The following is a 25,999-nucleotide window of genomic DNA, read 5'->3' as shown; positions in this document are numbered from 1 at the left end:
CCTCTCATGCGATTGACTGTCTCTGAAAACCTGCCGGAGGGCCAGCTGTGGGTCAGTTAAAACTCGAAGGTAAACAACAACAACAACAACATGTACAACACTACCAGAGCTTCCTATTCTGGGGATTGCTATTCTTATCAAAAAAGAAAGACTAGCTTTTCATAAATATATCCTGGACACCATAAAGAAGTATAAACAAAGCTAACTAGTACAAAATGAAAATCTACTTAAAAAGCAAGCAAACAAAAAAAAAAGTCTTCTCCTCCCAGGAAGATTGAAAAGTCACAAGGGCTTGCTATGACAAAAATTGTTTGGTTTATGTTCTATGTTCCAGATTCCAATAAATACAGGCTAAGTTACTATGAGTCCTATTCAACCCAACAGCATCTAACAACAACAACAACAGGATTGAATGTGGAACAGGCAGTGGGAAGGACATGAACTTCCTTGTTAAAATGAACTTGCCGATAGAGACATACATAGGCGTGAATGGTATGTGCCAGGACATAGTATGGAGGCTGAGTGTGGCAGCAAGGAATTGCATCACCTTCTGGTGCATATATCAAAGAGCTATGTCGGAGAAGTGGCAGGGTTGAAGAGAACTGAGGTGAGACTGCTGTGTGAGTTTGAAATCTCCCGAGGGAGGCACGTAGGTATGAAGTCACTCCCTGGAGTGTGTCCCACAGGAGCAGAATGTCGACACACTCTGTTTGCAGAAGGGAAAGTAAAGAGACAAAGATATGCAGAACCCCAAGAAGGCAGGACTTACCTTCTTGAGACAATGACTTCTGTGTTGTCACTTGTGTTCTAATCATTGTTGGCTAATTGATTTTTAAGCAGGTAGAATTAAGGGGAAAAACACACAAAGTCTGGAGCCCGGAGCTAGAAGCTGGCACTAGAGGTAAAAAGAATGCTGCCCTGGCTGTGCACCAGGCTCGCTGCCTGGGCCACCTGGGCACCAGCTGGCCCTGAGAAAGGTGTAGGCGGAAGAGTCAGATGCTCATGTGGCCACAGACCTTTCTCTCCAATCCCACGCTCCAAACAGAACAGCAATCACCCTCTTTTATTGAACTTTAGAAACATCATATAAGAATAAAGTCAGAGTTTATGATGGGAGGAGAGAAGATGTAAGAAACCTGGGACTAATTCCATGAGGAAATCTGGATACATGAAGCCTTTGATGTACTTCAGAAAGTAACACCCATTTGTTATTACGAACTACTGTGTGTACCTTCGTCTTTTTTTTTTCTTTTGTAAGGGTCGGTTTATGACTTTGATTTATGAGGGGATATGCAGAAAACAGCTAGTATAGAAGAAGTGATACTGTTTGCAAGTATCGCCTAATGTCTTGGAATTGGGATTTCCAGAGGGTTCCCACCATTCTCTGGTAGAATGACTCACCCTCCCTTAGCTGTTTGTATAAACCAAGCAGTTTGCTCTGCCACCTGCTCTCTCCCTGGGAGTTGGCTGTGCTGGCATCTGTTACACTGAACATACTCCTGTGAGCAGCCCCAGCAAAGCCCCCGGGCACTGAGGCTCTAATGAGCTTCCCAGGTGCGTGTTCACATATGTGGTCCCAGTTTATTGCCAGAGGAATGACATGCATATCAGTGACTTCACCAGGAAAGGAGTCATCAGATTTGTGTACATTTTCTTTGGGCTCTGCTCATGTGCCATTTTGCCTTTGCTGATTTGATTATGTGTCTCTCTTTTCTAATAAATCATAGCTGTGAATACGACACCATGCTCAGTTCTCTGAGTCCTCCCAGGAAAACGTCAAACTGAGAGTGGTCTCGGGAACTTTTGGCCTCGAGAATCATCCTGCATCTTCATTTGCTGTGTCATTGCAACATTTTATCTGATAAATGCCTTCTCTATGCACAGAAAGTTTGTAAACTAAACTGTAGTACAGGGGGGGGGACCCTAACAAACTCAGTAGTCTTTAATAGAGACCCCGTACACATTTTCTATTATCTTACTGAGGTATTAGTAATTAGGTAATTTGCACCCTGTTTTTGGTTGTTATTGTTGTAGTTGTTGTTGTAATGTGCCATCGAGTCACTTGTGACTCACAGCGGCCCTATGTACAACAGCCCTAAACTCTGCTCTGTCCTGTGCCAATCACACTGTCTCTGTGACACATCCATCCTGATTACCCCAATCACTGAATCAATCCACCTCATAGAGGGTCTTCCCCTCCTGCGCCGTCCCGCCACCCTCCCAAGCATGATGTCCCTCTCCAAGGACCGGTCTCTCCTCACTACATGTCCAAAGTAAGTTAGACGGAGCCTCAGAATCATTGACTCTAAGGAGCCGTCTGGTTTAACCCTTTCCAGGATGAATCTGTTTGTTTTCCTAGCAGTCCATGGTACTCTCACTACTCTTCTCCAGCACCACAGCTCAAAGGCATCAATTCTCCTTCTATCCTCCTTGGTCATTGTCCAACTCTCTGATGCATAACAAGTGATTGTGAAGACCATGGCCTGTATCAGATGCACCTTAGTCTCCAGAGAGACACCATTGCTCTTCAGTACTTTGGAGAGGTCCCTAACAGCAGACTTTCCCATCACAATACGTCTTTTAATTTCCTGGCTGCTGGTGCCGAGAGTGTTGACTGTGGAGCCAAGCAAACTAAAGCTGTGAACAATCTCAATCTCCATCCATCCTGAGGCTGCCAATTGACCAAGTAGTGTCTTCTTGACATTGAGCCTCAATCTATATTGAAGGCTGCAGTTCTTGACCCACTGCAGCAAGCGTTTCAGGTCCTCCTGAGTTTCAGCAAGCAGGGTTTTATCATCTGCATAACGCAGATTGTTCATAGATCTTCCAGCAATCTTGACCCCATACCTCTCCTCATAGAGTCCAGCCTCTCAGATAATCTGTTCTGCATACAGGTTGAAAAGGCATAGAGATAAGACACATCCCTGGCGTATGCCCTTCCCAATTTTGAACCATGCAGTGTTCCCTTGCTCTGTTCTGACGACTGCTTCCTGGTCCCAGGTATAGGTTTCACATTAGCACGATCAAGTGTTCTGGGATTCCCATTCTTCTCAGAGTGAGCCACAGTTTGTCATGATCTACACAGTTAAACACCTTTGCACAGTCAATGAAACACAGATATACATTCCTCTGGTATTCCCTGCTTTCAGCTCAGATCCATCTAACATTAGCTACAATATCCCTAGTACCACGACCCCTTCTAAACCCCCTGGACTTCTGGCAGTTCTCTGCTGATGTGTTGTTCCAGTCATTTTTGGATAATCTTCAGTAGAATCTTGCTTGCATGTGAAATCAATGAGATTGTTCTATAGCTTTCACACTCTGTTGGGTCACCTTTCTTTGGGATGCGAACAAATATAGATCTCTTCCAGTCAGTTGGCCAAGTGGTTGTTCTCCAGATTTCTTGGCACAACTTTCAGGGCAGCATCTGTTAACTGAAATATGTCAATTGGTATGCCGTCTATTCCTGGGGCCTTATTTTTTGCCATTTCCTTCAAAGCAGCCTGAACTTCTTTCATCACCATAGGCTCTTGCCATGTTGTTTCATGAAATTCTTCTGTGTCTGCCAATTCCTTTTGATACAGTGACTCAGTATATTCTTTCCATCTTCTTTTAATATTTCCTGGATCATTTAATATTCTGCCTAAAGCATCCTTGATTATAGCAACTCGAGGTTTGAATTTGTTCTTCAGTTCCTTGAGCTTAAGAAATGCTGAGCGATTTCGGCCCTTTTGACTGTTATTGTTATTACTATATTTCTCTTGACCCTTTTGTTGTTTGATGTATTAAAAGCCATTCCCCACATCCTTGAAATGTCCTGCCAAGATTATCTTAACAGCTGTGTGATATTCATAATGGCCCAACCACCTTCTTAAATCTACTTTCCATTGTTTGTTAATGCTGCAATGGCCATCTTTGACCCCACAGACCATCCTCAATCTATTAGAACAGACATCCGTTCTTGAAAAGAACTTAAGAATCCAGAAGATTCTAACAACGGTTAAATTCCAGGGCTCCAAGAAGAGATGTCATGTTTGAAAAGAGGCTGATATTTAATATATACATACTTTAATTTGATTGACAGTACTTAACCTGTATAAATAGTCCTTGGAACCCTCTAAGAATCAAATCTCTATGCACATCCAAAAACTTCTCCAACAGAGTAAAAAGGGAAGTCACAGACTGGGAAAAATATTTGGTAATGACATGTCAGATAAGGGACTTATAACTAGAAATTATAAAATTCTTGAGCACCATAACAAGATAACAAGATAAAGGTAAATAACCCAATTGAAAAACAGGCACAGGATATGAACAGATACTTCACCAAAGAAGACATTCAGATGGCAAAAAAGCACATGAAGAAATGTTCAAAATCCCTAGCTCTAAGAGAGATGCAAATCAAAACAACTCATCAAAACAATATCATCTCACCCCAGTCAGAATAGCAAAAATTAACAGAATAGCAAGTATCAAGTGCTGGCAAGGTTGTGGAAAAACTAGAACCCTTGTTCCTTGTTTGTGGGAGTGTAGAATGGTGCAACCACTATGGAAGGCTGTGTGGCAATTTCTCATAAAGTTGCAAATAGACATACCATTTGACCCAGAAATTTCACTGCTTGGAATATACCCTAAAAATATACCCTAAAGAAACTATAACTGCCACCCAAGCAGATATATGTACACCCATGTTCACTGCGGCTTTGTTCACAATAGCAAAGAGTTGGAAACAACCTAAGTGCTCATCAAAAAAACAAATGGATAGAGAAGCTCTGGTATATTCGCAGAACAGAATATTATGCTGCAGTGAAAAACAAAGAACTTAGGAAATATTATTCAAAATGGATGACCCTGGAGGACATTATGCTAAGTGAAATATCTCAGTCAAAAAAGGACAAAAACTGCATAGTGACACTGTGGTAATAAAAAACTAACATCGGGGCTGAGGGTAGACTGAAAAATATGGGAAAATTATGTATACTGCTTTGAAACAGATGAGGGAGGGAACTGTTTAAAAGGGATATATAATTAGGTATTATTATCATGACAGGAGTCCAGAATGAAGGCTTCATAGTGGAGTGGACTTGGGGGTTAGGGGGGATTGTATAACAATGAAGGAATTTTTCCTTTACTTTTCAAAGAGAAGAGCGAATTGGGGGGGGAGGTGTGGGCAGGGGGGAAAATACAATCATGAATGAATGGAAATCCAAAGTCTCTGTAAATGATCATTAAAATTAATTTAAAAAAAATTTTTTGAACCATGCACCACTGTCTGAAGAATGATCCCTGTTAGTTCCTCATGTCAATCCTCTGTTAAAAGAGCCTCAGTGGTGTGGGACATGTGTTAGGCTGCTGACAGGACAGCTTAAATCAATGAGGTTCTTCAATGGAGAAGGATAGGCAATTTCTTCCTTTAAAGATTTACAGCCTTAAAAACCTGATGAAGGATTCTGTAAGTTGGAATAAACTTGATGGCAGTGAGTTTTTACATAAACACACATACAATATTCCTTGGATTACAAACATTACATAGATACAAACCAAACCCCCGAAATCCTATTTTATTAAAAATATAAGCTACAGTAGTTCATAATAACAAATAGATACTACTTTTTGATGTACAGTAAAACATCATCATCGTTGTTGTTAAGTGTCGTCGAGTCGCAGGCGACTCATAGCGACCCTATGAAGGAGAGTCCTCGACGCTTGGGTGCCTTTCATACTCTCTCTAGGTTCATAGGGTTTCCGGAGGCAAGCTATTATGGAAGTGGATGCCACTCCTCCTTCCAAACGTGTTTTCATCGGGGAGCTCCACCCTACTCTCTGTCCTCATTGGGTAGCCAATCATTAACACATTTGACACATCCGTGTCACAGTGTTCAGCCTCACAGCAACCACAAGTGACCGCTGTACGGCAACTTGTACACCAGGCCTATACGACCTAGAGGGATGTCTGAACAAAAACAATGAAAGACAGGCCCGAGGGCCGTGGTTTAAGTCACCCACCTTTGGCTTGGTAGCATTGCCTTCTGTCCACTGGGCCAGCTGATCTCTCTATGTTGATATTATTGTTGTTAAGTGCCATCGAGTTGCAGGTGACTCATAGCGACATATTATTATATTAAAGAAGCACCTTAAAGCTTATATACTGTTGAGAACTGACTCATAGTTGACCCTCCAGCAGGTTTTCCGGGGCAGTAAATAAATCACACGTGAGAGAGCCCATCTTTTTTCTTAAAGCTGCTTTGATCTAGTAGTACTGTAGTAATACTTTTGTATTTGTGTTTGTATTTTGTTGCACATAAGAAAAAGAGGTTGTGTTGCAATCTCAAAGGCACACAGCTCAAACCCAGTAGATGCTCTGTGAGTGAAGGATGGACAATCTCTTCCCATGAAATTTACGGCCTCTGAAAACTTGCTGGAGGGTCAGCTCTGGGTCATTTCTGATTCAAATGGCAAATGAAGTTGTATTAAAAATGCTTTAGTGTATCTGCAAACATTGTCTTCATTTTTGTATGCATAGAAAGGTACACTATGAACTAAGACAAACATTTTACTAACTCATGTTAGATCTTAACTGTACCTAACTACTGGGCTGCAACCCCCAAATCAGGCTGGTCAACTCCATCACCTTCTCTGTAGAAGACAGACAGACAATCCCCTCCCATGTGGTTTACAGCTTCCAAAAACCCTCTGAAGACTCAACTATGAGTCAGTTCAACAACAATAACAGCAACTGTTGCAACTAACATAAAAAAAATTGGCTTAGAGACAGAAGAGAACTTGTTCATAATCCAGGGGCTGCCTGTTGAGACCTGTACAGAATTCTACTGTAACACAAGAATTACCAGCTGTCAGAAGCCACTCAAAGGCATTGGGTTCTTTGGTTCAGAATCACAGAGCTGCTATTATTTTCCTACATCAAGGACCTCAGTAGTTTATAGCCTCCTAATGCTGTTTGCTGTTTCCCATGCGTCACCCTACCTTATATGTACTATCCACATAATGAATCACTGCAAAGACACAACGACAAGTTTGTTAAAATAATAACAACAGTGATACTAGCCTTGGCCAGTCAGGAGGGATTTTATTTCACTAATAAGAATTCATCTGAGCAGTACTTTCCATATAGAGAACACATGCTTTAAAATAACTCACAAAAGCGTGTAAGAGACAATGGAGGAAAATGAAAACAGCTCTTTGGGTGAACTATAAAAATTTAAATCAGAGAGGGAGGTCTAAAATGTCATATGTTATTCAGAAGATGATGTTCTCATTAGAGGCTGTCAAGTCGAGTTCAACGCATAGTGACCCTATAAATTAAAGACCATTAAGAACACTGTTTTATCCTGTGCCATCCTCACACTTCCTGACACACTAGAGCCCACTGTGGCAGTTACTGTGTCAATCCATCAGGAGGAGGGGCTTCCACTCCTTTGCCAAACCTCTGCCTTTCCAAGCATGTCAGAAGATGATGGAGAGTGGTTAAATGGTTAAACGTCTCCCAGGAACAAGGTGGAGGCTTATGGGAGGCTGTCACTGAGATGATGTATGGGATCAAGTGGACTGGGGGATTGCTGGAGGCAGGCAGGCCATTAACAATAGGATTACAAAACCCATTGCCATTGAGTTGACTCTAGGTTCATGGTGACCCTCCATCGGATTTCCCTTCACTGGGTTTTTAAGTCAACCCTATGAATTAAATATTATTTTAGAATGAAGACATGGAAGTGCAGAGAAAATCTAGGTCAACAAGTTAAGTGGCTTCACATTCACATATTTATCTCAATTTTGCAAATGTGGCAACTGAGACCCAAAATATAGAAGAGTTGGCCCAAAATTACACACCTGACAGTGGCAGAGCTGCAGTAAAGCTTGGTTCCAAGTTCACTTGAAACAATAAAGTTTGAGTTAACTGTGGAAAGGGATATAAGTGAATAGCAGCTGCGTATGGATGGTGGCTTGAGGTAATGGTATTTATTTCTAGATAGAAATATCCAGCAAAGAATACATCTGAAATTCAAAGAGAGTATGTAGATCTAGATCTACTGACAGGAAGTGCAGCCAGGATGCCCCTTAGAGGCAAGGATAGTGAAATTTCATCACACATACTTTGGGCATGTTGACAGGTGGGACCAGTCCTTGGAAAAAGACATGATGCTGGGAGAGGTGGTAGCTTAGAGAATGAGAGGAAGACCCTCAACCAGATGGATCAACACTGTGGCTGTAACAATGACTCAGGCATTGCAGAGATGGTGAGGATGGCGTAGAACAGGGCATCATAGAGTTGAAGTTGATGCAACACCACCTAACAACAACATTTGTAGGTGGGGATCTCTAACATGTCTAAAACTCAGGGAAAGGCTGTAGATGTAGATCTAAGAGTCACTTCCTGTAGGAGATGGAGGCCACTCTGGAAGGAAAGGAAGAATGAGAAAAGAAAGATAGATAGTTGAGGACAAGGCTCAGACACCTACACTAAGAAGAAGGAAGAAATCACAAAAGACTGAAGGTACAGGAGCTCCACAAATGCACAAAAGCCCAATGCAGTGAGCTGAAAGGTGCAAACAGGACAAGGGAGTGGAAGATTGGAAGATTTCATGATCAGGCAAACTCAATAAATGAGTTAACGAGCCTGACTGATAACTAAAAGGTTAACAGTTGAAATACACCACCCTCACATACCTTGAAAAAAGGCTGAAAGATCTGCTTCTGAAAAATCTGCCATTAAAAACTATTGAGCAGAGTTCCACTATGCCACACTGCACTTGTTATAAGTCAGAATCAACTGATGACAATTGGGTTTTTTTCTTTTTCTTTTTTTTTCTTTTCCTGTTGTGTACCATCGAATTGGATCCGATTGGCACAGGAGGAGATTGCCTCTCCTTCTCCAGTGGAGCATCTGGTGGACTCAAACTGTGTCCTTGGGATTGCAGCACAGCTTCTTGCCACTAGGCCACCGGAGCTTCCAAGTGACTGGGTTTTTTGTGTGAAAAACAATCTGGATCCCAAGCATATAAAAGGTTTAAAAATGAACAAAGGACAGATTCAAACACAGACCTCGCTTTCAAGTAATTTTCTAATGAAAGAAGAGATAAAAATATATAAATATAGAAAAGTGTGAGTAATTATGACAAAAGATCATTCCAAAAAGGAAATGAAGCAAGCACATTTGAAGAAGCTTGTTCTGGGAGAAGTTTGGGGATGCTTGGAGAAAGATGGGAACAATGGAAGCACCACAGAAGCTGGAGCAGATTCTGTGGTGAAGAAGTCAGTCCTGCTGAGTTGGAGACATCTGATAATCAAGAGAGAGAGAAACAGGAAAATAAAATGGGGAAATGCAAGGAAATGTTTAATTACAGGGGCAATAGATCACCGAGTGGTACAAATGATTTGCACTAGACAGCTAAGCTAAATGACAGCAGTTCACACACCTACCCAGTCATAACACAGAAGAGAGACCTGGTGATTTTCTTTCCTAAAAGCATTACAGCCAACTAGAGGACTCCTTGAGTCTACAGCTCTGAGATAGTTCTCATAGTTGAACCAAAATTAACCCCTGAGGTCACCTTGCAGCTAAATAACAAATGGCTCAAAAAAGAATTAATATTAACCAAAAATCCTGTGATCCTTTTTTTAAAAAAAGATCACCTATATGAGACCAAATCATCAATAAAAACTATATCACAAAGATGGGAACATAAAGAGGCAGGGAAAAATAGATTAACAATACTAAAACCATCAGAATGGAAATAATGAGAATGTTCCCACATTGTGAGAATATAACCAATGGCACTGAACAACTTGTTTAGAAATATTGTAATGGAAACCTACACTGCTGTGCACACCTTCACAAAAAAACACAATAAAACATTATTTAAATGCACGTGCACCTATCTTACAGACAAGAAAACTCTAAGGAGAAATTCTCCTCTGTAATAAATGAGCTTCCAGGAGTTGAAATCAAATTGATGGCATTGAGTTCTTGGGTTCGGACTACAGAATTGCTATTATATTCCTGCACCTGATGACTTTGTTTGCTAATAGTTTCTTAATGCAGTTTGTTTGATAGTTTTTAAAAAAGTTAACAGGCAAAGAAATGTCAAGGTACTGGGAATACAGAAGGACCCTGATACTCGTGGATTTTCCCATGAGTCACCCTACACTAAGCAGCACAGACCTCCAGAACCTGTCTGTCTGCTAGGACCATGTGATATTCTAAGATGTGCTTCTTAGTCTGAATTCAAGGGCAAACAATCTCATTCTACACAGAGCCTCAGCTCAGCCTATGACTAACATCTGCTCACAGAAGTACCAAACATTCACACCGTAAAAGGAATAATGCAAGACTCTGAAGTGCTGAGCCATATCAGATAGGAATCCCCAGAACACTGTAAGACATCACCTATAAGTCATTTCTAAGCGTGCACTTGCTTGTCACAGTTAGCCTGCAGCATACAGAAGGATTTCATTCAGATCATGTTAGTTACTCATGTCTCCATCTACCGGCTGAGGTGAATCAGCCCACCTGCAGAATCCTGTAGATCACTTATCCAGTACTCCAAATATCCGGAAAGAAAGAAAAAGGTGGTTTGGAGTTCTTTCCTCCCTTTCCATGAAAAAAAATGTCTCATTCTTTACAGAAAAGGACAAAATTCCACTAATTCCTTATGGGAACTGGGATGAAAATAGATCTCCACACTCAACACTATTACTTGGGCTCCAGAGAAAAAAGTAATCATTTTAAAAGGCTTTGATGTCAACTGTGAGCTGGGTGGAGCCCTTTCATTTCTCATTTGCTGCCTCTACTCGACCCATCCTGAAGCTGTTAAACTTTCAGTGGTGTCACAAGGACAGAGAAGGAGCATGGGAAGAAGCCTACCATTGATGAAGGCCAGGTTCAAATTGTCTTCCTGTCAAACATTCTTCTAGGTGGTATAGCACAGGTCTGTGTGTTGCTGTACAGAGGTAACTCGTGGTTGCTGTGATGCTGAAAACTGTGACAGTGATGTGCCAATTGTGGTAACAGGTACCCATGGTGGACAGTGTTGGCTGGAGCTTCCCAACTAAATCAAGCCTGGAAGCAGGAGCGGCATGCACTTCCGAAATGGCTTGCCTCTAGAAACTCTATGTACGAACAGTGCTCAGGCCGTTCGTTCAGAGGGTCGCTATGACTCGACGGCATCAAACAACAACAATGGGGAATTAGCAAAACCAGCTAGAGGCTGGTCTGCTTTTTATTAGAGCCACATGCCAGCAATTCTAAACAATGCAAATGATAGAATGTTCCTCTCCATCAGATACTCAGCCCTGAGCGCTCCATTTGCCTCCTCTTTTATGATTAAGGTTTTGTGTCAGTTTGACAGTCTATGATTCTGTGCTTTAACAATTACAGTAAACACTGTGCTTGATGAGACCTGATATAATAGAATCTGCCACAAGCACTCAAACAGTTGAAATTCTTTGAAGGTATGGCCTACATCATATATATAAGGGTGTCTGGGAAATTCTTTTGGGTTTTGCCCAATCTGGATCCTGAATCAAACTCATCAATTTCTAATCTCTGGTTCTGCAGACTTGAGTCAACCAATCTTGTGTTTGTCTGCCATCGCAGCTACATGAGTCAGAAGAAGCCTCTAGTCTGATGTCTCATCTTTGGACTGGAGACTTGCTGTCCTCTACAAGCTCTGGTGGCTTGTTGTTGTTGTTGCTATGTGCCATCGAGTCGTTTGCGACTCATAGCAACCCTATGTACTACAGCCCTAAACTCTACTCTGTCCTATGCCAATCACACTGTCTCTGACACTCTCATCCTGATTACCCCAGTCACTGAATTAATCCACCTCATAGAGGGTCTTCCCCTTCTGTACTTTCCCTCCACCCTACCAAGCATGATGTCCCTCTCCCTCCTTGCAACATGTCCAAAGTATGTCAGACAAAGCCCCAGAATCCTTGCCTCCAAGGAGTAGCTTGGTTTAACCCTCTCCAGGATGAATCTGTTTGTTTTCCTGGCAGTCCAGGATACAGTCAATACTCTTCTCCAGCACCATAGCTCAAAGGCATCAATTCTCCTTCTATCCTCCTTGGTCATTCTCCAACTCTCTGATGCATAACAAGTGATTGCAAAGACCATGGCCTGTATCAGACGCACCTTGGTATCCAGAGAGACACCGTTGCTCTTGAGTACTTTAGAGAGGTCTCTAAGCGCAGACTTTCCCATCGCAATACACTTTTTTATTTCCTGGCTGCTGGTGCCAAGAGTGTTGACCGTGGAGCCGAGCAAACTGAAGCTGTGAACAATCTCAATCTCTTCACTGTCCATCCTGATGCTACCAATTGGCCCAGTGGTGAGAATCTTTGTCTTCTTGACATTGAGCCTCAGTCCATACAAAAGGCTGCAGTCCTTGACCCTCTGCAGCAAGTGCATGAGATCCTCCTCAGTTTCAGCAAGCAGGGTTGTGTCATCTGCATAACAGGTTGTTAATAGATCTTCCACCAATCCTGACGCCACACTTCTCCTCATAGAGCCCAGCCTCTCGGATAATCTGCTCTGCATACAGGTTGAAAAGGTATGGAGACAGGACACATCCCTGGCGTACACCCTTCCCAATTTTGAACCATGCAGTGTTGCCCTGCTCTGTTCTGACTACTGCCTCTTGGTCCAAGTATAGCTTTTGCATTAGCACAATTAAATGTTCTGGGATTCCCATTCTTCTCAGAGTCAGCCAGTTTGTTATGATCCTGTCTTTGCATAGTCAATGAAACACAGACAATCCTCTGGTATTCCCTGCTTTCAGCCAAGATCCATCTAACATCAGCTACAATATCTCTAGTACCACGACCCCTTCTCAACCCAGCCTGGACTTCTGGTGGCTTAGTGGTAGGAATTTTGCTGCCAGTGCAAAGGTATGCAGATTGAATCCACCAGCTGCTCTTGGGGAGAAAGCTGGGCAATCCTTGCATGTGATTTACTGTCTCTGAAAACATGCTGAAGGATCAGCCAACTCTGTTACATAACTCTTTCTCTCTATAAATACACACACACACATGTATATATAAGGGAGCTCTGATGAGAGTCCTTAGAGATTTGTGTGCTTAACCCAATGGTGGCACCTCTCTGAACATTTCAGCCCATCAGTGGCTCCTTGGCAGAAAGTTTTGCGATTTCCTATTGTGTAATCTACAGCACTGAAAGCCCAAAGAGAGTCACCTATGTCTTAGTTCTGACTCAAAGGCAATAAGTCAGCTGATTTATGAGAGCTCCTCCCCCCTTTTTTTCCCCTCTGTCACATTCCCTGCTGCCTACCATGACTCATCCTAAGGACATGGCCTCTCCCTGTCTGATAAGCTAAAGTATTTCTCTAATTAAAAAAAACTGACAAGGCTCCCTTACAGTATTAACACGTGTTAAAACATAACGTTTTAAAACATAACATTTTAAAACATAGCAATCAAACTGAAGATGAACTTTGAACTAAAAACATGATTAAAACTCTTCCCTGACTATCACCCTGTGAACTTTCATTTCTTTCTTTAAAATACTATCCAGGTAGAGATGAGAAGCTTCACCTACAGATTGTCATGAGTTGAAAAGGTCAGATGACTTTTTGAGAATGCAAGATTGCTTAGTGGTCTTACTTTTTAAGAATTCTAAATATTAAACCAAATAAATCTAGAGTATCAGCCTTTGTTGACAATAAGTCAGACAGCTGTTAAGGTGACTGCAATACGACTTGTGGCTGCCACTGGTATTTAGATGCTTTAAACTAATCATGTACCCAGGAAAGGTCAGAAGAATTTCCAGTATGAGTGTCATCCAAATTGCTGACTTTTAATATTATGAAAGAATAAACTGGTGGGTGTTTGTTGTTATTTTTTTAAAGAAAATAAGAGGAAGAAAAGAAAAAAACCAAAAAAACCCTAAGTGACTCAATGGCGTGAGAGTTGATGTAAAGACAGGGTATCAAGGCTGGAACCAAGCTGCTGTCCTGGCACGATGGTTTGTTGTTGTTAGGTGTCCTGTGCCATCCTCACCATCTCGGTTATCACTCAGCCCATTGTTACAATCACTGTGTCAATCCATCTGGTAGGGGGGCTTCCTTTCTTTCCCTGACCATTCAGCTTTCCCAGTATGATATCTTTTTTGGAAGGTCTGATCCCTCCTAACAATATGCCCAAGGTACATGAGACGAAGTTTCACTGTCTTTGCCTTTAAGGATCACCATGGATGCACGTCTACCAAGACCTATGTGTTTGTTATTTTGGCAGTCCATCGGATATTCATTGTTGTGGTTTTGTTAGGTGCCATTGAGTTGCCTATGACTCACAGCAACCCAATGTACAATAGCCCTGAATCCTGCTCTATCCTGAGGCAATCTAGTTGTCTCTGACACACCTATCTCCATTATGTCAGTTACTGTATCGATCCATCTCCTCCAGGGTCTTCCTCTCTTGCACTGTCCCTCCGCCCTTTTAAGTATGATGTCCTTCTCCAAAGACTAGTTACTCTTGGAAACATGTCCAAAGTATGCCAGCTGGAACTTCATAATCCTTGCTTCTAAGGCTTTGCAACTCGGTTTCATCCTCTCCAAGACAAACCTATTCTTTTGGCAGTCCATGGTATGCTCAATACTCTTTTCCAAAACCACAACTCAAAGGCATTGATTCTTCTTCTGTAATCTTTAGTCATTATCCAGCTCTCTGATGCATAGAAAACATTATGTCCTGGATAAGGCATACTTTAGTCTCTAGCCTAATAGTGTTGCTCTTTAGCACTCTGGAGAGGTCCCTGACAATAGACTTTCTAAATACAATCCTCTTTTGACTCCTGACTCCTGTTGCCAAGAGAGTTGATTGCGAAGCTGAGCAAGCTGAAATTGTGAACAAACTTAATCTCATCCCCATTTATCATGGTGCTGCCAGTTGAGATAGAACGCTTCCCTGATGCACTCCTCTCCTGATTTTGAACCATGCAGTTCTGTTCCAACAACTGCTTCCTGGTCAAGGTTTTGCATAAGCACAATCAAGTGATCTGATATTTTCATTCTCCTCAAGATTAGCCAAAATTTGCATATACAATGAAATACAGATAAACATTCCTCTGGTATTCTCGGCTCTTAGCCAAGATGTGCATTAGTGCTAATGGCTTCTTCTATTCTCTGTTGATGTACTGTTCCAGTCATTTTTGGATAATCTTCAGCAGTGTATTTTGCTTATATGTGACATTAGTGATATTATTTGATAATTTCCACACTCTTTTTTTGGAATGGGAATAAATGCGGATCTCTTCCAGTCCTAGAGATTTCTTGGCACAATGTCGTTTACACATCTAGGGCAGCATCTGTTTGTTGATAAACATCAACTGGTATTCCATCAGTTACTGCGGTCTTGATTTTTGCCAATTCTTTTAGAGCAGCTTGAATTTCCTCCTTCATCACCACTGCCTCGTGATCACATGTTGTTTCATTAAATTCTTCTGTGTTAGTCACCTCTTTTTTGGTACAGTGACTCTGTGTACTCTATCTTCAGTTGATGCTTCCTAAGTCATTCAATATTCTGCCCATTACATCTTTAAATATTACCATTCAAGGCTTGAATGTGTTCTTTAGTTCCTTCAGCTTAAGAAATGCCAAATGAATTTGTCCCTTTTGATTTTCTGACTACAGCTCTTTGCACATTTAATTATAATACTTTGCTTTGGCTTCCCTTTGAGGAGCCCTTTGAAATCTTCTGTATAGCTCCTTAACTTCCTGATCTCTTCCCTTTGCCTTGGCTTCTCAGTTCTGTACTGCAATATTCAGAGTCTCTTCTAACATCCATCATGATCTTTTCTTCATCTTTTGTATTTGTAATGACCTTTTGCATTCTTCATGGATGGCATTCTTGATATCCTCCCACAGCTTGTCTGGTTTTTGATCATTTGTGTTCAAGGCTTCAAATATGTTCTTCAGGTGGTTTTTAAATTTATGTGGGATGGAATTATTGTTAAATTTTGGTTCTTGTGGACTTGTTTTAATTTTCTTTAGCTTCAGCTTGAACTTGTATAGGAGTAGGTGATGGCCTGGCCCACAATTAGCACCTGGTCTAGTTTTCACAGCTGATATTGAGCTTCTCCAATGGATCTGTCCATGGATGTAGTCAGTCGAAGACAGAATGATAGAAAAGGGATATCCTTACTCTTCTCTAAGACCACGACTTAAAGACACCAATCATTCTTCTGTCATCCTTGTTCATGTTCCAACTTTCAGGTACATAAGAGGCAACTGAAAATATCATGGCTTGGAACAGGTGCATCTTCATCTTTAATATCTTTGCTCTTTAGCACTTTGTAGAAGTCCTTTAGAGCAGACTATCCCAATGCAATGTGTCTTTTGATTTCCTGACTGCTGGTATCAAGGGTGTTGATTATGGGTCAAAGTACATTGAAACCATTGCCAATTTCTATAAGCAAAACAAAACACACTACTGCCCAGTCATTTCCAATCCACAGTGACTGCATGGATCAGTGAATAATAGTCCTCATCAGGTTCTCAAAGCAGTAAATCTTAACAGAGTCAGACTGACACACTTTCTTTCTCGGAGTTGCAGGTCAGTTCGAACCCACTGACCTTTTCATTTGTGGCCATGCACTTAACCACTAAGTTACCAGAGCTGTTTTAGCACCACATAAGCATTAATTTCTTCACCTGTGCAACACACTGTTCTTTTCAATATAAGTCAAATATGGTGTGTTATTATTACATTTCCATCATTTTAAAAAACTCAAACAACATTTTTATTTCATTATCATTTTATATACCAGCAATATCAGATCAAGAATTACTTACATTTTAAAACTTTTTGAAGGAAAAACTCAAGCAAGCAAATGTAGAAGTATAAATTAGTGACATATGTTAAAAGTTTTAAGAAACTTCTTTAAGACCCAATACACTTAAAAACCAACAGAGAAAGTTACAAGTTATAAGACTAGTATCTAATATCTTCAAGAAATTATTTTTTTTAAAAGAATCATTCCTATCTCCTTACACACAACATACTCCAAACAAGTTTCCAATTGTTGTTGTTAATAATGAAAGAACAGCAAGCGCCCCTCCACTTCAGTGTTAAATCAGAAGCAGAAAAGTTCTTAAAAGGTGTCAGCTTATTCATAGTTAAATCCTCTTACCTCCAATAAGGCATAAGCTTATGATGATGACTATAATGAGACCGATGAAAATGGATGCAATTACCATCCATAGTTTACACTTTCCCACCAAAGTCTTATTACAGGAGCTCCAGGGATTTTGCTTGGTAATCTGAAAAATCAGAGACATTTGTGAGGCAGTTAGGTGATTTCAACAAACATGTTTTAGCATCTATTAGGCATCTCATCAACTACTAACCTAAAGGATGGAAGTTCAAGTCTAACCTGAGGCATCTCAGAAAAAAGCCTTGATAATCTGCTTGTGAAAAATCAATCACTGAAAACCCTTTGGGAAATGTGAGATTTCACTGTGAGTGTTGTAATTAATGTTATAAAAGATAGTGTGCATTAACAGTTGAATGAGAAATAATTTGCTCCACCAACTTTAATTCAAGTCAAATTTTTTCTAAAAAATCAAAAACAACAAAGCCTCCAATTCTATGGAATATAATTCTATTCTGATACTCATGGAGACACCAAGAGTTGAAGTTGACTAAATTGGATAGTAGTTGCTGTTACTGTACAGAAATGAAAGCAGCAGGAACTTTACTGCAGGAGATTTATACTCTAATGGGTCAAGTTTACAACTGAAAAAATGCAGAATGAAATATAACAAGGAAATTAGCAAGAATATTGTCTGCAGTGCTGTGATAGAGAATTGAAGAGAATTTTAATAAAAGTTTTCTTTTATACTGATTTACTTACAAAGTCCACATACATTGTTTTTGACACTGGATCTTTCCCATTTCCTTTAACCACCCTCCCTCCACCCAGAAAATTGTGCCACCCTATGATTAACCCCCCCCCACACACAAACCCATCCTCATCCCTCTGCTCGCACCCTCCCCTCTTTCTACAATAATGATCTTAAAGAGTATTTGTCCTTATAGGACTGAGTTAGTTCACTCAGCATAATGCTCTCCAGTCCCTTTCAAGTTAGGGAGTAATTTACAAAGTATGTTTTGGAGAAAGTGCATTTCTGACATACTTGAGCCCAGATGCAGTCACTCCATCTAATTGAGGGTCTTCATGTCTTTGGCTGACCCTCTACCTCTACCTTTCCAAGCAGGATGTCCCTTTCCAGGGAATAGCGCCTTCTAACAACCTGCCCAAAGTATGAGGCCAAGCTTCACCACCCTTTCCTTTAAGGAACACTCTGATTGCAGTTTCTCCAAAACATACTTCTTCATTCATTTTGCAGCTCACAGGATATATTCAGTTCTCTTCTTCAACATCACAACTCAAAGGCATCGATTCTTATTCTGTCCTCTTTATTCATTGTTAGGTCCCAGATGCAAAGGTAGTGATTAAAAAAGACCACAGCCTGAAATAGGCATACCTTAGTCTCTAAATTGATATCATTACTCCTCAGTACTTCGGAGAAGTCCTTTATAGCAGATTTACTCAATGCAATATGCCTTTTTATTTTCTTATTGTTTATGAGGGTGTTGATTATGGATCCAAATAAGATGAAATAATTGAAAACTTCAATCTTTTCTCGATTCATCATGATGTTGCCCATTGGCCACTGGTGAGAATTTTTTGTCTTCTTTTTTTATTAGTAATTTTAATGAAAGTTTATGAAGACTTTGGATTTCCATTCATTCATTGTTGCACTTTGCTCCCTGCTCACCCCCTCCCCCCCACAATTTACTCTTCTCTTTGAAAAGGAAAAGAAAAATTCTTTCATTGTTGTACAATCCCTCCAGAATTTTTTTCTTTTTGATGTTAATACATAATCCGTATTGAAGACTATAGGCTTTGATCTTCTGTAGCAAGAGTCTCGCTTTCAGTAAGTAAAGCTGTGTCATCTGCAGTCCAATTCCTTACACGCTAGACTAACAGGGATTAGATGAACCAATGGAAAACTTTAGTGTCTAGGGGGAAAATAACATGAGACACTGGAAAAGAAACTGCAATGGGTGTAGTGAGGCAGCATGTAATGTCAAATAAAATAATTACAATTGCTTTGGTTTATTGAGCATAGGTGCCTTTAACTTAATCCTAACAGCCCTTCAAGGCAGGCATTTCCCATTTTAGACAGGTGGTGGAGGTTAGGCTATATGACTGCAGAGCTCATGTACATACTTTATCCACAGACCCTAGCATTACACCATGGAGCTCTGGTCCTCAGTGTGCCTGGCTCCCACGCTCAGCTTCCACTGGCCCCTGAAAGGGATATGATGTTTCTCCAACTTCTCACTGCTGTATTATACAATCCCTAGGAGACCAGATGGAGACCTGAGTTTAGACATGCCATCAAGAAGGAACAATTGCTAAAGAGTCAATGAGAATAAGGGAACCCTGAATAACATAGCAACCACAACAACAGACTCAAACGCTCTGAATACCAGGAAGGTGGCTCAGGCCCAGATAATGTTGTGTTCTGTTTTATACAGAGTCACCATGAGCTAGAGCTGATTCAATAACAGCTAACACCATGGGGCCTGTAGGGAATGGTTTGGTTTATGTTTCCACATCAGACACACTCAGATGCCAATCCTAAATGTACCACTTAGAAGTCCTGTGACTCTCAGCAAAATACTGAGTCTGGCTGGTCACAATATAATCAACTGTAAGATATAGAAACCATTGATCTGGCGTACAGGGCTGTCGTAAAGACTAGAGATAATATACAGGAAGCACTTGCTGAGCAAACATTAGGAAGTCAACAGACCAATAGGTGGGAGTAATCCTTACTTGGTCATTACTCAGGGCGTTCCCCTCTCCTACAGAGGGCAGCCCGCACTTTATGAGACTTGCTCCAGGATCAATGCCTTTTTTTACTTCCTCTCATCATTACTCATCATTCCTCCTTGGTGACATAGTCCATAGAGAGCTGTGCTGCTAACACAAAGGCCAAGCCTCTCTGGTGCTACGAATCCACCAATGGCTCCATGGGCAATGTCTTCCTATGCAGTCAGCTATGAGAAGGTTTCAACTAGACGAGAATTAGTTTACCATAGGAAAAGGAAGCTGTTAATTGACATTTTCCAAGAGGGTGTTAAAATAGAGACTCTCAAATCTGGCTTCAGAAAGCAATCATTGTTCAGAGGCCAAACTTGCACCTTCCGTGTACCTGGGGGACCTGAGTTCGAATGCAGCTGGCGCATCACAAGCTACCACCTATTTGTAATACAGCTGTGTGCTGTGATGCTGAACAAGTTTCAACAGCACTTTCAGACCAAGAAAAACCTATGAAGAAAGATCTGACAATTCACCAAAAATTAGCCAAGTGGATGGGAACTAACAAGATGTGAACCATGAGAAAGGTGTAACTGTGTTTCTGTGTCTGACACATGGGGATAGTGATCCTAGGGACACCACTAACAGCCCTGGGAGACTGCCAGCCTGCTTCTGAATCACCTGGAGAGGATTTGAAACTACAGATGCTAAGCCCCCTCTTGGACTCAGTGGGTCAGATTGTTAGGGAGTTAGGGCAAGGCCCTAAATTATAGTTTTGAGCCCCCAAAATGGGATCAATTGCCTGAAAATCAATTAAAGGTTGTGTTTCCTGGTCTGAAGACTAATCATCCCTCAGGAACCAGGTCAAACCCAACCTTTTGCAGGCTGCCCCATACTACCTCGCCCACTGAAATGTCTGCAATGCATTAATTGTCCACAGAGCTCATGCACTGATAACTTTGTTTCGCTTCAGGTTCAAATATAAATAAATACCAGTCTTATCTTCCCGGGTAAAGAGAAACGACACAGAGGGAGAGGAGAGGTCAGCTTTTAGACTTCTGTTCTTAAACTCTTCACTTAATGTGAAACCAGTTAGCTCTTTGGGGGCAAGGATTTTTAAGTTCCATCTCACATGTTCTGGACATGTCACCAGGAGGGACCAGTCCTTGGAGAAGGACATCATGTGTAGAAGAGTGAAAGGTCATCACAGAAGACCGTGGATGAGAAGGATTGTCAATGACTGTGGCAATGAGGTCAGGTGTGTCAGAGACAGTGAAGTCGGCTCAGGATAGGACAAAGTTCAGAGTTATTGTTCATGTGTGTTCCTTAGTTTAAGACGGCTCCCTCCATAGTCATAGGACTGAGAGGTTTGAGAGCAGTGGACCTGTCCTGGAGCCCTGAGAACACTATTCTCTGGCTTTAAGGTCAGTCCGTCACAGGCAAAAGTAGGCCAGTAAAAGCCCCAGGAATTGCTCTTAAGATAAGTGTGTTTCTGGTATTCAAGGAGAGTGCCAGAGTGCCACATTTCAGCCTGATTAAAGACTGCAGATCTGTCCTAAATGTCCCCCAAAGCCAAGGGCTTAATAAGTCATGAGGGAAAAAGAAGTAAAATGAGCCTTTAACTTCCTTAAGGAAAACAGAAATATATCTCTACTTGTACTTGTTTTTCTGGAAGACCATGATATATTCCATTTTCTTCACCAACACATCAGTAATTTATGTAATTATAAATAAATATAAATTCTATTTCTATGTTTAGGTTGTAAATCAGCCAAAATAGCATAAGAATAATATTCTGTGAGACCTAAAAAAACTGTATTCAAATCCCAGATGGACTATATGAACTTGAACATTTTAGCTAATAATACCCCTGAGTCTTAGTTTCTGTGCCATCAGAGCATTGATTCTTTCCTCTTAAGTTTGTGGAAATAATTAAATGGATTTATGTATCAAAAGTATTTGGGCCAAGATAAGTACAAAAACACGTGTACTTAAGCTGCGCTTTGAAATAGGAAATCTCAGGACAGAATTGGTAGTCTGTCTGGTGAAGTAAGTAGTCCATAAGGAGTTGTGCTGAAAACCCAAACACAGTGCTTCTAGGGGTTCGAATCCACCAATGGCACCGTTAGAGAAAGATGAGCAGTCTCCTGTTGTGCCCTATGGCTTCAGAAACCAATGAAGAGTCGGAATAAAATGAAATGGACTCAATGGTATGAACAAGTGATGAATACAGGAGTTTAATAACAACATACACAAAATTCTTAAGTGTCTGAGCTTTGTGCTTGTTTTAGCCAACACTTCCAGTGACCCTACAACTACTTGATTTTTCAAGGTGAAAAGAATAAAGATAATTACCAATATATTTGGTAAAGGCTGGTGCTTTTACTCTCTCTTTTTAAAGTTTTCTTTTTCCTGCTTAAGCATTTCTAGAGTACTCTCCTGGAATCTTGTAATCCCCACCTTGACCATATTCCAGGCACTCACCTCAGCTTTCTTGTTTCATGACCTAAGAAGCTAACTCACAAGGAAGTCTAGGCTATTTATACCGACTAACAAGGAAGTCGATCATCAAAGTGCAAATGCTATGCGGTAAGGGCTTAACAATTAAAAAACAAGTGTAAAACTACATGTATCCAGTGTTTTCTAGTCTCGACCATTTACACAAAGGCATTTCTGGCCTCAGAATTCAAGTGGCCACATTACAGTAACACCATTTATTATTGATGTTGTTGTTGTTGTGTGCAGCTGAGTCAGGACCTAATTGTAGTTGACTCCCCCAGTGGGTCTTCAGAGGCTGTAAACTGTTTGGGAGGGGATTGCCCGTCTTTCTCCTGAGGTTCACCTGTTGGATTCAAACCAGGTGCCTTTGGGTTAGCAGTTAAACTCCTTAGCAAAAGGCCATTTGATAGCTGAGGAAACATAACTTTCCCTCAGGCACACAGAGACCTTGCCTAGGTCTTTGTCATTAGGAGTCATGAAGCCAGTTTCTACTCATATATAGATCCTGTGTACAACAGAATGAAAAGCTGCCCCATCCTCACACTCCTTGCTACTTTGAAGTCCATTGTTGCAGTCACTGTGTCATCTCTTTTTTCTTTTTCGCTGGCCCTCTATTTTACCAAGCATGATGTTCTCATCAGTGGTGATTCCCTACTGATAACATGTCTCAAATACAGTAGACAAAGCCTTGCCATCTTCCCTTTAGCCTCTGGCTGTTCTACTTTCCAAGACAAGTTTGTCTAGCAGTGCATGGTATATTCAACATTTTTCACTAGCATAATATTTCAAAGGCATAGATTCTTCTTCAGTCTTCCTTTTTCATTGTCCAGCATACGAAGCATGCACGTGAAATGAGTTGGGTGAGGTGCACCTTAGTCTTTAAACGGACACACTTGCTCTTTTGCACTTTAAAGAGGTCATTGGCAACAGATTTGCCAAATACAATAACTCCATTTGATTCCTTGACTTCTACTTACATGTGTGTTAATTGTGGATGTAAGCAAAATGAAGCCATCAATAATTTCAATGTTTTCTCCATTTATAATGGTGTTTATGCATCTAGTTATGAGGACTTCTGTCTCTCTTATGTTAAAGTGTAATCCATACTGAAGACTGTAGTTTCTGATTTCCTTCAGTAAGTGTTTCAAGTACTTTTTACTTTCAGCAAAGAAGGCTGTGTCAACGGTATAAAAGAAATTGTTAATGAGTCTTTTTGTAATCTTGATGCCACATTCTTCTTCATACAGCCCAGCTTCTTGAATTATTTGCTCAGCATATAGATTGACATCATATGGTGAGAAGATACAACATTGGCACACACTTTATTTTAAACATGCTATATTCTCTAGTTCTATATAAAAAAACTGTTTAATGATCTGTATAGGTTTCACATGAACACAATTCTGAAATTCTCAATCTTCAAAATGTTATCCACATGTTTTTTTCTTCCTGCCCAGTGCCTTTGCAAAATCAATTAAATATCTTTCTGGTATTTTATATCAGCAATGATATCCCTTGTTCAACATTCTCAGAATCTTGTTTGAATCTGTCATGTACTCCAGCAACCATCATTGGAACCCATCCTGCAGGTTTTTAGAGGCAGTTAATCGAATGGGAGGAGACTGTCCATCCTTCTCCCATAGAGCAGCCGGTGTATTCAAACTATGTGCCTTTTGGATTGCAGGGCAGCTTCTTACTAGTAGGCCACCGGATCTCCCTACCTAGCTTCAACAAAACATTACCTGTATTGATGAGTTAAGACTTTGTGAAATCTTTTGGTTAGCAATATAACACATTAAAGGCTCTAGAGCTTTGGGGTTTGAGTGATATCAATAGAACTTATTTTAATGCCAACCATAGTATCTTTTGAGTGATCTGGTTTCAATCTACCAGCTGTTCCACAGGAGAAATACGGGAAATCTCCAAGTAATTTCTAAATACAGCTTCTGAAAACCCACCAGAGGGTTCCCTCTGCCGGAGTCAGTTCTGACTCAAAGGCAATGAGTTGTTTTGTTTTTTGTTGAATGGGGTTGCTAAGTGGGAAGTGACATACTAGAAGTCGGTTTATTTACTTTGGTTTATTTATTTTGGTTTGGCGGTTGTTACACAGTCCACTTCAGCCCAATTTTAGGAGTTAAGCTGAAGGTGAGTAGAAGGAAATAACGTTCTGTCACTAATAGGGATGAATCAGAAAAAAATCATCAGTTACTCCCTTAGGGTTTGAGATCAGACAAAAACATATGAGGCGTAGTCTAGTTCTTTGGAACAAGAATTATGAAATTATTTCTCTTCAATTGAGCTGGGCAAGCCCTTCATCGCCTTCTCTCCACCACCATCCCTAGTTATAGTGCTATTGGTTTCTCTGCTTTCGATTTCTGTGAGGTCAGGAAGCCAGATAGTCAAGACATCAGGCTGTCAAGACGTCAGGCTTAAGACGTCAAGATGTCAAGACGTCAGGCTGTCAAGCCAAGATGCCAGGTTGGGAAAAGTGAAATTTGCTAGGCACTTATATAGAAATCTGACAGCTTGTAGAAAAGGGACACGAATTCTCAAATTAAATCTATCTCGCCTAGTTCTCCCCTGTTTGAGACACTAAATTAACTAAAAACTACATAACTTTTAAAAAGTCATCGCTACCTCTGAGTAGAGCAGCCACACTTGCATAGATAGCTAAGATTCCTAAAGGGGGTTCTCGAGGTGGGAAGTCAAAGCATTTTCCTTCCCAGCACTCCATTCAGGGTATTTAACTGTGGATCACCCTCTCTCGGTGGCTGTCACGCCTGCAGAGCAGGCTGAAAACCCGAAACTCTTTCCGGAAGCCAGGTGTGGCCGGGAGCCTGGCTCAGAGCGAACTCGGATAACGCTGCGGGCGCTTTCAAGGCGGCGCCAAGGCGACCTCACCTGGGCTCGGCTGCGCTCCTCCGCCGAGGAGGGGGTGATCCGGACCTCTCCATTGAGAGGCGTCTGCTCGTCTGGCTGCTCCTGGAGGGGCGTGAGCTCCAGCTGTTCTCCGGGAGATGCAGACAGATCCCCTTCCATGGACCGGTAAAGAGGCCGCTCGGGAAGGTAGGACCCAGGACACTGGAGTGAGTCCAAAGATTGCCTTTTGGTTTCCCCGCCCACCAGGCGTGGCCGCGGCCGGGAAAGTCGGGGCGGGCGGCACCAGCAGGTGGCGGGCACCACAGTTCCCTTTGCTACTGCAAGCCAAGTAGAGCCTAACCTGGGCTCTGGAGCGGAGGAGAGCTGTTTTTCTAGTTTGTTCAGGGCGCTGCCTCCGATGCCTTTCCCTTTTGGTGCAGATGCATGCAAACCAGAAGTTTAGTTTAAGACTCAATTGGGTTGAAAGACGTGGCCAAGCAGCGCAGTCCCAGGGAAGAAAGTTTGCACTCCGCCTCTTGGGGAGAATCTGTTGCCAGATCTTGCCTAAGTCACAGGGCCTCAAAAAGTTCATTCGTTTAATCAACAAATAGCTGTGAACCATCTACTACGTACCAGACACTGCGCTGCATTTGGATCACAATATGGAGATGCACACAAACCTATTCCTTCCTCTAAGCAAATGCCAGGTCAAAACCTATCAAACCCAGTTACAACCGAGTCCATTACTCTTCTTGGCTACCAGGACTGTGTCCC

The 25,999-nt window shown here is 41.4% G+C and overlaps 1 protein-coding gene across 1 annotated transcript in view; it reads right to left on the bottom strand.

Annotated features, from left to right (window-relative positions):
* Positions 1-25,405, bottom strand: part of LOC102867078 (chromosome unknown open reading frame, human C3orf52) — a 43,726-nt gene extending 18,321 nt beyond the window's left edge. Inside the window, exons 1-2 of the mRNA XM_006895357.1 lie at positions 25,268-25,405; positions 17,165-17,294 (exon numbers count right to left, since the gene is read on the bottom strand). Of these exons, the coding sequence (XP_006895419.1) occupies positions 17,165-17,294; positions 25,268-25,405 (268 nt within the window). The remainder of the gene's footprint in view (positions 1-17,164; positions 17,295-25,267) is intronic.
* Positions 25,406-25,999: the final 594 nt, after the last annotated feature.

This window comes from Elephantulus edwardii, unplaced genomic scaffold, assembly GCF_000299155.1.
Source record: "Elephantulus edwardii isolate Elephantulus edwardi_28Jun2011 unplaced genomic scaffold, EleEdw1.0 scaffold00165, whole genome shotgun sequence".
Taxonomy (NCBI): domain Eukaryota; kingdom Metazoa; phylum Chordata; class Mammalia; order Macroscelidea; family Macroscelididae; genus Elephantulus; species Elephantulus edwardii.
Note: the sequence above shows the minus strand (reverse complement) of the source record. Positions and strands in the feature narration are given on the sequence as shown.